The 13,102-nt window shown below is 39.8% G+C and overlaps 1 protein-coding gene across 3 annotated transcripts in view; it reads left to right on the forward strand.

Annotated features, from left to right (window-relative positions):
* The window catches only part of LOC127570729 (adenylate cyclase type 2-like), a 390,852-nt gene that overhangs the window by 214,429 nt on the left and 163,321 nt on the right, over nucleotides 1-13,102 (forward strand). For all 3 annotated transcript variants that reach the window (XM_052016520.1, XM_052016521.1, XM_052016522.1), the window contains exon 5: nucleotides 2,993-3,154. In XM_052016520.1, coding sequence (XP_051872480.1) covers nucleotides 2,993-3,154 — 162 coding nt within the window. The remainder of the gene's footprint in view (nucleotides 1-2,992; nucleotides 3,155-13,102) is intronic.

The raw sequence follows: 13,102 nt of genomic DNA on the forward strand, positions 1-13,102 counted from the left end.
TGAAGTATTCACCATAATGATGCCCATGATTGACAGCTTTAAAGCAGGCTGCCTTGTGCAGTGCTTCTCCTGTGGTTATAGCTAGTAGAAGACTGTTCCTTTCAGTGGTGCGGTGATGGGTGACCATGGCCAATGTTAGATTTCTGTAGTCCAGCTGAAGGCTGCACCACATTATTGGCTGGCATTGAGATCACTACTACCCTTTGACAGGAAAGATGTGCTCCTGGCTACATGGAAAGCCCAATATGAGGCAAGGCATAGATTACCCTATACTCCTTAACATTTCTCATGACAATCTGGACAATGCAAAAATTGTTTCAATTTGTGTTCACAACTGCTCTCTTACCACAATCCTCTTTTGATGCTTCCAGAATAGAATGATGTGTGAATTCCCCCCCAACCCTTCCCCAAGGAGCTGGCACACCAGTTTCCCCAGCTGTCTTGTCCAGTTACTTCCCACATGAAACATGTGCTTCTAATTGAATCTGTTCAATCCCCCCAGTGACTTTGCCACTTTACCTAAGCTGGTACTTAGTTGTATGAGGTGCAATGATGTGGGGATCTCTTCCTTTTTGGAGTGCTCTTCACTTAGAAAGTTGGGGACCATATACATTGTGTGTCCTGTGATCTTGCCTTTAAGGAGGAGCATGGTAATGGGGATCACATGTTGCTGCAAGAAGGACTGACTTGCAGATATGGAGGGTAGGATGGAAATGAAAGGGTGACCCTCACTCTAGCCCAATCAGCCTCTGAGACCGGAAGGGTCACTCTGGTATTTATTGTCCCATGAGACAAAGAGGAAGGTTCCTATCAGTGTTGCAAGATCGCCATGGTACAGGACACATGCCTCCTCTGCCCACGCTTGCACCCAATGATATACAAGGGTTTCTCTGAGCAGCAGCTTATAGATACTTGGCTGTCTCTCCAAAATGAGGTCTGAAGGAGCCCAATCTGTCTCAGCAGCTACTCAAAAAGATTTAACTTCCATGTAAAAACAAATATGGCTTATCGTCAGAACTTAAAATAAACACTTCAAAACTCCCTTGATAATCTGTTAAATAAAATAAATAAAGGAGTTAAAAAAATACCTTGTGGCTTTATGTTTGCTTGCACAAATTTAAATTGGAAGGAAAGGAGAATAAAATAATTTAAAGTCAAAACAAATCTAACTGGAAAATAAAAGGATGCCTTTTGGGTGGCACGATACAACAGCTAGTCGACCTGCTGTTTCACTGCTTCAGTGCTTTTAATTCGATCCTGACCTCCGGCACTGTCTGTGTGAAGTTTGCACAGTGTCTCTGTGACCGTATGGATTTCCTTCGGGTGCTCCATTTTCCCCCCCACATGCCACTGACGTGTGGGTTGATATGTTGATTGGCCCTGGTGTGTACATGAGGGGTAGAATATGTGAGAGTCGGGAGGGTAAAATGGGAGGATTGTAGAATTAGTTTAAATGGTCAGCATGGACTCAGTGGGCCAAAGGGCCTGTTTCCAAGTTATATAACTCTAAATGAAGAATAATTAATAAATGATAGAGATAGAATTTGTGAAAGAGCTACAATACATACATAATGTGATTTCTTATTGTCCCTCTTGCAGTCCTTTCTCATCATGTATGAGGAAGTTTGCAAATATCTGTAAACCAGGAGCAAATTGTGATTGATTTTCATTACTTTTGAATCTGCAGAGATCAAATCCTCCTTCTGCAACTAAACAGAAGGTATACACCAACATATCACGGTAAAATGACAGAGATTAAGCAAAAAGCATAGCTCCATAACTCAATCACCTGAATCTGCTGGCCAGATTAATATTATAAACATTTATGTTTTTCCCAATAAAGTCAGCAAATATGTCCAGTTTATAACTCATTTTTGAAAATCACAATTTGATTGATATTGCGCCAGTTACATAAAAATGCTTATAATACCAATTTATGATTTTGCTAAAGCAGTGCAAGACATGGCTCGTGCAAGACCAGTGATTAACTATCCTGTTGCAGGATCCATAAACAACCCTGTTCCAATCTCTGTCTTAATAGGTATTTGTAATATGGCAAAATAATAATAAAATAATAAAATTGTCATGTATGGTAAATAAATCCACCAGCAAAGCAACTATAGCCTTCATTACTATATAAATAATGAAAACATATTTATTTTATATTATATAACTGGCAATTAAATATTCTGACATTCATACCTCTGATGGGAAATGTAAACATTGAATTATCCGTATCCCAAGAAATATATTTGTAGACTTGGTTGTTATGTTATTTAAACAGAAATATGGTTATTATGGTTAGTTCTTGTATTAAGTACATAGTCTGTATGCATGTTCTTTGAGCACAGTGTGCTTCCTGATTGCATACAAAGTATTGAGGAGTCCTGATGTCTTTGTGTCTAACATAAGTGCAGTACTGTGTGGTACTGTGGAGATCTGATTGGACATCTGCTCTATTCAAAGGACTGCCTTTGGTTATTCATTCACAATACTCTTTTTCACATATCCATGTGGCATAGAAGGAGGCCATTTTGGCCCATCAAGTCTATTCAGCTCACAGAGCAATCTCTGGCATTTATTGTCTGGCCCAATTGGCCTTGAACCTGCTAGGCAATTTCAGAGGGCAGTTACGAATCAACCACGTTGTTGCACGTTTAGATAAGGTCAGCAGATTTCTTTCCCTAAAGAGAATCATTTGAGTTTTAACTGCAATCTGATAGTTTTGTAGCCATTATTATTGATACTTTCATTCCAGAATTATTCAATTAAGTTTTAGTTCCCCACGCACTGGATAAGAATTGAACTCATGCCTGTGGATAACTTGCTTAGACCTAATGGATCACTGGTTCAGTAAAGTAACCACTTTGCAACTGCACTCCTGAACTCAGATCTTTTCATAAGTGATATCTTTAAACTCTAAGATGGAATGACTGATGACTGTTTCAATATTGTTAGCAGTATATATAAAAATGTATTTTTTTGTTTCCAGGTATCCTTCTTTTTATTCATTATTTTTGTGGTCTACACAATGCTGCCCTTTCGTATGCGAGATGCTGTAGTGGCCAGTGTGTTGACATCGTCCTCCCATACCATTGTGCTGAGTGTCTCCCTATCAGCCACATCTGTCATAAAGGAACATTTGGTCTGGCAGGTGAGTGTTCAGTAGGATAGCTGCAAAGGTTAGAGCACTAGAAACATGGAAACGTGGCATTTCTAAGCTGATTTTTGTTTTTTTTTAAATATCAAACAAAAAAGAACTTGCTAGCAGCATGTGAAATAGGAGTTGTGTGTGCTGTGTGAATAACACATCTGCTTGGAAAACCCATGTTTCTCTTTATATGCTTTCGAAAGAAACCACAGTGTTTTTTGAAAATAGTTTCAGTATCTTCTCAGTCTGAATATATCAATTATAAATATATCAATTCAGAGGTGTGTAAAAATTGAACCAGGTGTGTACTGTATAATGATTTATGGTTTGTAACTTCTTATACATTAACTGTTTTGATTCTAAGATCAAGATTCTTGTCAAAGAACAAATGATGAGCAGTAGTTATAACACATTTCAACCATACTTAACTTGCCAGAATTCATGTGATGTATTGCTTGAGGTTTATTTAAATTTATAATGGGGCACAAGTCATCTGTAACTGAAGACTTACTGACCTAGCCTTAATTACCTTTCCTGCTAAGTCACAAAGGGGACTGTCAAAATAATGTTAATATATAGTAAAGAGATTTGTCAGTTTACTGCAGATGTAATGTCAAAATTCAATTCTTGCCATTATTAGCATTTTTCAAAACTAAATGAGCTTTTTAATTGTAATGTAGAAGCTGCCACTGCAATAGATATTATTCCAATGTGTAGAAAAAGTCAAATGGTATCGTCTTTTCTGTAATCCTCAGACATCTGAGCCTCTGGCAGAAAGCTTTTCTGGTGATGCAGATAAATTAATAATGGCTGTATCTAAGCAGTTTACATTTGAATAACTTTGTTAATTTGATCTGTAAATTTGATAAAAAGAGAACACTGTTACCAATCCCTGGAAGTACCAGATGGTCAATTGAAATTGATTTAACTGGTTAACATATATTTGATGAATGCCTTTGTCTCTGTCTGTGACATTCTGGAGTCATTGCTGCTGAATAGACTTCTACTATTTTAAAAGAGTCACCAATAGCTTACTGTTACAACTTGCTGTACTAATTTTTATCATGATCCACTGGAGTTTTATTTTGGTGTTATTCAAGATTTATAGTACAGGACTTATTGCGTGCTAACTGATTCTTATTGGCTTGTAAATGATAGTTTAAGATTAGATTTTTTTTCATGCTCCTAGTATAACTGCATATTATCTGTGTATCTCATAAACTTGCACTAATGGAGAGCAGTAGATTCATGTTGTTTGATGTAAGTAGCATTTTCTGCAGCATTTTATTTTCTTCTGATAAAAATGATATTAACTATTTAGAAGGAGCAGAAAGTGGAGGAGGTGACTGGATTAAAAAGATGATGATGAGTATGCTTGCTAGGCAGCACAAGATATGGTTATCTATAATATAGAGATGGCTGGAATGTTGTAAGCTGATTTTATTAGAGGAAAATCCAGAAGCTTGGGAACAATTTATTTTGTATTGTCTGCCTTGATAATTAACGTCCCAAACCACTCTCACCTTTAGCCCTGCAACATCTGTAGTTTAAATTCCCCTGTTTCTATAGGGATAAATTATCTTGCAGTAGAACATGTGTGTTGGATTCTCAGTTACAAACTAACCCATGTCAAAGGGGTGAAATGGAGGAGAGAGGTCCTCGATGCCCACAAGACCTCAGGTGCATCTTGAAGTTCCATTGACAGGATGTGGCTACTTAAGTTGCCATGGGTAGAGTTGTGCTCAGGATAAAGTGCAATGCTGGAAGACGTTTAATGACCTCACATGTGGTCAGTGAACGTCACATTGCATCTCCCAACAACTGCTCATTGACGGTCACAGGTTGCTCTGTGCTGTTCACTCCCATCACTCACTCCAATCAAAATTGAAATCAGCATTTGTATTCCCACCACCCACCCCTTCAACTTTCAATGTTCTCACTGCGCTCACTATCACACTTCCCTCTCTTGAGGGTTATGTATTCACAGATAGCACTGACAGACCTGTAATATCAATGCAATGTGATTGTTAACAGCTGGCTGGGAATTAGTAGGCTGGGTGACACAAACCCCATGGCTAGCAGTAGCCCAGTGGTATGGAGGTTGGTGACTATAATGGTATGCTCACATCTAAAGTATACCATGGGATGGCCAATAATGAACCTCATTGAGTTTGGAGACCATTCTTTCTGGCATGGAAGTGGTGATCAACTTCATTTCAACATTTCCATGACCAATATCTCAGCTTCCATTGGAAACATTGCCTAGTGTCTAGGTACAGCATTGGAAGGACATACATTCAAGCTCAGTGCTACCAACGTGGCTCTGAACACTTGTTCAAAGGAAGTTTGAATATATCACTACGATTGCTGAAGTGAGAGAGGCAGTAGCTCCGTGGAACCTTGAATCTGCTGTTGTCTGTTAGTGTAACAGCATTTGTATGCAGCCAGTGCACACGTTTCCCGTTAGACAGCCCATGGTTTAATCAAAACCCTGGCGCCTATGCCATAGCTACTCCTGGACTGGGAGTCAGCAGCCTTCCACCAGCCCTGCTGCTGGCACTGGTGCAGTGTTATAGAACATAGAACATAGAACAGTACAGCACAATACAGGCCATTCGGCCCACAATGTTGTGCCAACCTTTAAACCTCGCCTAATACTATCTAATCCCTTCCTCCCACATATCCCTCTATTTTAAATTCCTCCATATGCTTATCTAGTAATCTCTTCAATTTGACCAATGTACCTGCCTCCACCACCACCCCAGGCAGTGCATTCCATGCCCCAACCACTCTCTGGGTAAAAAACCTTCCTCTGATATCTCCCTTGAACTTCCCACCCATTACTTTAAAGCCATGCCCTCTTGTATCGAGCACCGGTGCCCTGGGTAAGAGGCGCTGGCTGTCCACTCTATCTATTCCTCTTAATATTTTGTACACTACTGTCATGTCTCCTCTCATCCTCCTTCTCTCCAAAGAGTAAAGCCCTAGCTCCCTTAGTCTCTCCTCATAATGCATGTTCTCTAAACCAGGCAGCATCCTGGTAAATCTCCTCTGCACCCTTTCCAACACTTCCACATCCTTCCTATAATGAGGCGACCAGAACTGGACACAGTACTCTAAGTGTGGTCTAACCAGAGTTTTATAGAGCTGCATCATTACCCTATGGCTCTTAAACTTGATCCCTCGACTTATGAAAGCTAGCACCCCATAAGCTTTCTTAACGACCCTATCCATCTGTGAGGCAACTTTCAGGGATCTGTGGATATGGATCCCCAGGTCCCTCTGCTCCTCCACACTACCAAGAATCCTGCTATTAACTTTGTATTCTGCCTTGGAGTTTGTCCTTCCAAAGTGTACCACCTCACACTTCTCCGGATTGAACTCCATCTGCCACTTCTCAGCCCAGCTCTGCATCCTATCAATGTCCCTCTGCAATCTTCGACAATCCTCTACACTATCCACAACACCACTAACCTTTGTGTCGTCTGCAAACTTGTCAACCCATCCTTCTCCCCCAGGAGGCAAAAGCAGATAGAAAAAAACAGACCAGAAACATCAGGCAAAAGGGAATACACATGCTGATTGGAACTGAAATAATTTTATCATGGTTTGATGTACTCTCATTCTCATATTCTCATAAAACATAGAAGGATGCCATTCAGCCCATCCAGTCTCTGCCAGATCTCACTTCCAGCAATTCCATCAACCCCATTTCCACACTTTCCTTACAATGCATTCTCTTTCACATGCCCATCAATTCTCCACCTCCCGTTCTCCTATCATCCACTCAGGCTAATTTCACAATTGTCAATTAACTATCAACCAGTACATCTTTGAGATGCAAGAGGAAACTGGAGCCTCCAGGAGAAACTGGGGTGAAACACAAGTTTCAGGGAGAATGTGCAAGCTCCACACAGATAGCAGAGCAGGTCAGTATGGAACCCAATTCTCTGGAGCTGAAAAACAATGTATAAATGGGTTGCAATGGAGCTGTGTGCAAATTGTGCTTAGAAAATTCAAACTGTGCAAGGCATTGGTGAGACTGCGCCTGGAGTATTTATACAATATTGGTCTCCATATTTAAGGAAAAATATGCTTGCATTATTGACAGTTCAGCGAAGGTTGATTCCTGGGAAGAAAATGTTATCTTACAAAGAAAGATACAGCTGGTTTAGTCTATACCAAATGACATTTAGAAAAATGAGAGGTGAGCACATTGAAACACATGAAGTTCTAAGGGAACCAAATGGAGTAAATTCTGAGGGGATGTTTCTCCTCATGGGGAATTTAGAACCAGTGTTTATAATTTCAGAATAAGGGGTCACCCATTTAAGATGAAAGAATCTCATCTCTCAGAGGATTGTGAATCTTTGGAATTATATACCCCAGTGAGTTGTGAGAATCTATTCAAGACTGAAATAGACAATTCCTTCGACTGTAAAGGAGTAAAAGATTATTGGGAACAGGCAGGAAAGTGGAGTAGAGGCCAACATCTGATCATTGATGTTCTTGTTAAATTGCAGAGCAGATTCGAGCAATTATATGGCCTGCTCCTACTCCTATGTCTTACGTATTTACATTCTTATTTGGTGTTGGCTCTTAATCTGTCTGTGTGGTCATGCAAATTCAGTAATGCTCAACAGAGCCAAGACAACATGGGAACAGTAGTGTTCAATAATGTGGAATTGACGTGATTCTTATAAGGGAAGTCTGGTGAGTTGTCTGACCTCTTGGCCAGCAAAGGGCTCCTTGGCCAGAAAAGGGCTCCTTATATTGTCTCCTTCCTTTCCCAGCCTTCTTCTCCACCAGCTTCACCCTCTGTTTCCTCCTCGTCCTCCTCCTCCTCCTTTTCCTTTGGTTCCATAGTGACTCCCAGATTGCACGTGTGAATCATGAGATCTGCTTTCAGGCAGTTGGAGCACTGCTAAAGGAAAGCAAATATAACCATTGGAATCAGACATACATTATTCTTGTGTGTGTGGATTGCCCACTGGAATCAAAAGCCTTGTGGTAAGAGCATTTTGCTAACTTTGGTTAGGCATGGTGGCTCAAGTATAGAGCATACAAAAAAATTGTATCATAACTGCTATTTGGATACCTGATCATTAATATCATGCTGCATTGGACGTGTTCATTCACCAGGGAGTGGAAGTGCTTGCAGTTGTGCTGCATGTCTGAATTCACATTTGGTGCCTCAAAATGCAGCCAATGGCACTGGAAAGCCTGCAATCTTTGCAACACCATATGCTTGTGCTGGCTGTTGCACTCTGTGAAGGAAAAATGAGATGAATTCTTCTTGTCTTAGAGGTCCATAATATAATAGTGTTCAAAAAACTATGAAATACGTCTGATCATTCATGCTCCGGCCCACATTGTAAATTTTGTGGCCACAGCCTTTGTTACACAGCTAGACAGCTACAGAGAAAGACTTTTTGGAATTCACTCAAAGAATATCACCACAAAGAAGATAAAGGCCTTCCCAAGGTGATTGTCCCCTTTCTTGTTCATCCAGCAACTTCCAAGCACACTGTATTCAGCTGTTTCCAAGACACTAGTCACTGCAGATTAATGGAAAGTAAGCTACCCCATTGTTTGAATTCTATCTTTGATTAATGATCATGTTCTTTTACTCAAAATTCTTCTTCTGCATCTCTTTCCCATGTATTTTGTCTTAACTGCATACACAATCTTTTCATTCTTATTTTTTCTATCAGTTTATTTTGCTATTTTTGTTCATGCCACCTCGTTTGATTTAGTTCTCATAATATATTAGATTTCATTCTATTTCACATGTCATTAATTTTGTACTCTCATTTTCTCCTGCATCTTTTTAATGACCTCATGTTCTGCCACACATCCCTGCTCAGCTTTCTTAATTTTTTCCCATGAGACCTATTTGAGAAAGGGTTTCTGTCTCCATTGGCTATCTGTTTTTTTAATTTTTCAGAACATATCATTTCATAAGAAATGATAAGAGCTCAAGTATAAATAGAACAGCTAAATGGACTATGGGACAGACAAATGGAAGGAGGGCATACATTGCCAGGGTACCGATAGAGCTATGTTACTAGAATGTGAACATATGCGAAAATAGACAAAGAGAAAAATCTGACACAAGTATTTGATTATTTGTGGGACAAAGCTGTAGCACCAAAGAACTATGAATAGTTAATGTTATAGTTAAGAAGGAAGATAAAACATATCCAGAGAACTAAAAACCAATCAACTTAGCATCAGTATTGGAATAGCAAAGACATTCTTGACCAATCTCACTACATTCTTTGAGAAGTTAACAGTGAGGACGAGAGCAGTGTGGTAGATGTTGTGGGCTAAAATCATGATGAACAACCAAGAGCCAGCTGGCAACACCAACCAGCCAGAGTTTTCCTTGTAACTCATCTTAGAGTCATCTGCATGGCTAGAACATAATTAGTTAGTCCCACTGATCACCTTGACTTTCCTCTTTGTTGGTGTTGAACTATTAACATTGTCTAAATGTAACTGTACAATTATGACATATGACAGAGAATAGAGGGACATGGACTAATGTACAGGCAGATGAGATTGGTTAGGTTGGCGTCATGGTCGATGCAGATACGGTAGCTAAAGGACCCGTTCCTGTGCTATACTGTTCCATCCTGTATGATAACTTGGTAAAACATAAATACACAATCATCTTTAACTAACCAAAACTTCTAAGAGCAAGCTTGCAATTGTCCCATAGCCAGTGTTGGTTAGAAACACTAAGATCAATCTGGACCATTCAGCTTTGTATCTTTCAATGTTTCAGAGAGTGTACAATTCCTTTAGCTTGTTACCTATCTCTGCATCATTTCCTGTAATCAGCAGCAACAGACCAAATTATGATTAACTATATTTATTGTCAAGAAGAGGCCCAGAATTTTACCCAGCATGAAATGAAACACTGCAGATCTTGTCACAACTGTTTCAAAAGCAGTATAGCTGGAAGGTAGGGGAAGCTCCCTAGACCAGTTGCCAAGCCATGGAAAATATATGAGGACTGTTTATAGATCACAATCTTTGGTTGAAGCCTTAGCAGAAGGACAGGCCTTTGGAAAATTGCAAGTATGAAGAATATTAAAGAAAAATCAATTAACAAAAAATCTCTCTCTTCTTCCTCTTGAAAAATTCCTATTCTTGGGCAATTACATTAGGCCCCGGGTACCTTGAGATGGCCTACTATCTATCTATTCAGGGGAATTTCTGTGAGATGCTGCAATTTGGAGAGGAGGTTCTCAGTCAGCCTCTTTGGTTTCAGCAGAAACATTTATACGATGTATTCAAGGAGCATTTGGGGAAATTCTCAGTATGTTTCCATGAAAATATCTCCACCAATTTCCAAAAAATCCCCTTGCCTACCCTGTGGACCTGCAGGTTTACTAGGGCTCTATTTGGTTTTAGTTAAACTCCAATTGCAAGTCTGTATTTTTGCCAGTCTCCAATTCTTCTTTCAATCTATTTGCAAACTATTCTAAAAACTTCCCTGTAGGTTGCCAGCATCAAGATTTGGGGCAGATGATGCTTGTAATATATCCTGCAAATTCTCAAAGACAATTCTTTCAGTGGCTTTGTTTGGAAATTCTCAAGGGTGGTGGTTTCTTTGGTGATGAATGAGGAAGCTGAAATCACCCAAGCTGAACTATGCTAGGCCCTCACATTGACTCATTGGGTGTGTTGGTACCAATTATATTGAAGCTAATAGCTTTTGTTTTATTTGATCTCTGCAGAGCACTGGAGAAGGTGATTAAAACATAACTGGATTACAATTACAAATTGAATGTTTTATGATTTGAACTTTTACAATAAAGCAATCAATATGCTGGAATCAGCGAGGAGATGCTGGATGGCTCAAAAAATACTGACTGTTTTCAAGCAAATTATGCTGCCAAACACATGAACGCCAGTCATGATTCTCTGCATTTTTAAATAAGGGAGTCATTATTACCGTGCAATTGTTTAGTAGATGTATATGTCATCACATGAAGAATCATGCTACAATTTGGCAAGGCTCGCAATACGTACATGGAGTTAGCAATCATATTTAGAGATCAGGATTTTAGATAAAATTTGGTAGCATAATGCAATCAAATTTCCAAGCCAATTAGATTTTGGATACCACATAATCGATAGAATAAAGTCAGAGAATGTGAAGTCAATAGACAAAAAGTAGAATACAGTTAGCTGGTCCTTAGGCTAAATGCAGGGGTTTATAGGGTTGCATGATAGAAGATGGGAAAAGATCAAAATTACAACCTCTTTTTGTTTCTGATTTAAATTAATGATTTAAATCATGGAATTAAAAACGCAATTTCTAAATTTGAGGATGACACCAGATGGGGAGAGAAAGTTACTACTGTGGAGAACTGGGAGATGAAGGTATGCATAAAAGTTAATTACCTTCCAGAATAGAAATAAAGTTGACAAATAAATTTCTGCGTGGCTAGTCATGAAAAACTACATTTTGCTGAGACAAATAATGCGTCACATTACTGGGAAAGAATGAAAGAAACAGCAGATGAATAAAACGATCTGAGATTTGAGATTGATGTTGATAATTGAGCAACTTTCTGGCCAATCTCAGATTTCCTAATATTTTTTGCTATGATATCGTAGGAGGCCATTTGGCTCGTTGAGTCTATCCTCCTGGCTCTCAGAGTTTTCCCATCAGTTCCATTCCCTCACTTGTTCCCTATAAACTTCACACATTCACACGCCCACCTGATTCTCCTGCCTCCCACCTACACTTGGAGCAATTTACAGCAGCCAACTAGCCAAGCAACCATCACATCTTTGGGATGTGGGAGGATACTAGAGAACCTGGCAGAACTACACATGGTCACAGGGTGAACATATAAACTCCATGGACAGAAGGTCAGGCTCAAACCCAGGTAGCTGGAGCTGTGCTGCAGTAGCACCATTTGCTGCGCCAAGGTGCTTTAGACTTTTTTCCTATTTTCTTAGGCTTTGAAAAAAATTGACTGGAAGAAAGTCAGAGACGGTGTACAGTTCAGATTCTAAAGGAACTGCCATTGAAAAAGTTAGAACAAATAGAACAACAGAGTGACTGTATTTGCTTGTTCCCAACCCACCCCAGAATCATCTGAATTCTGAAGATCTGTTCTGGAACAAACCTTTACTTAAGGAGCTTGATGTACGCACTAACAACAATTCAACATAACAATGGGCCGAAGCTAGCCAGGTGTGGGCAACCTTTCCAAAGAGAACCTTAGATGTTCAGCTATAGATGTACAGTGGAGAGCATTCTGACTGGTTGCATCACTGCCTGGTATGGAGACTCCAATGCACAGGATCGCAAGAGGCTGCAGAGGGTTGTAGACTCAGCCAGCTCCATTACAGGCACAACCTTCCCCACCATCGAGGACATCTTCAAGAGGCGGTGCCTCAAGAAGGCTGTATCCATCATTAAGGATCCTCACCATCTGGAACATGCCCTCTTCTCATTACTACCACCAGGGAGGAGGTACAGGAGCCTGAAGACCCACACTCAACGTTTCAGGAACAACTTGTTGCCCTCCGCCATCAGATTTCTGAACAGTCTATGAACTCTACCTCATTATTCCTCTTTTGCCCTACTTTATTTATGTATTTTTGGTAACTTTGTCTTGCACTGTACTGCTGCCACAAATCAACAAATTTCACAACATATATCTGTGATAATAAACCTGATTCTGATTTTGATTCTGATTCTGAAGTAACTCCTGCACTCAGAGAAGAAATGCTGCATGTTCAGGACTTGTTGAACCACAGTTGTTGGAACGTCTGTCACCATGCTTCACCCTGAACCCCATGAAATCCAATGGCACAGGACAGTCCTGCTGGGATTATTCACTGGTAATCGGTTGGTAATTGGTTTATTATTGTCACATATACAGTGAAAAGCTTTGTTTACGTGGAACCAGACAGATCATT

The sequence above is a fragment of the Pristis pectinata genome, chromosome 5 (assembly GCF_009764475.1).
Source record: "Pristis pectinata isolate sPriPec2 chromosome 5, sPriPec2.1.pri, whole genome shotgun sequence".
In the NCBI taxonomy this organism is placed as follows: domain Eukaryota; kingdom Metazoa; phylum Chordata; class Chondrichthyes; order Rhinopristiformes; family Pristidae; genus Pristis; species Pristis pectinata.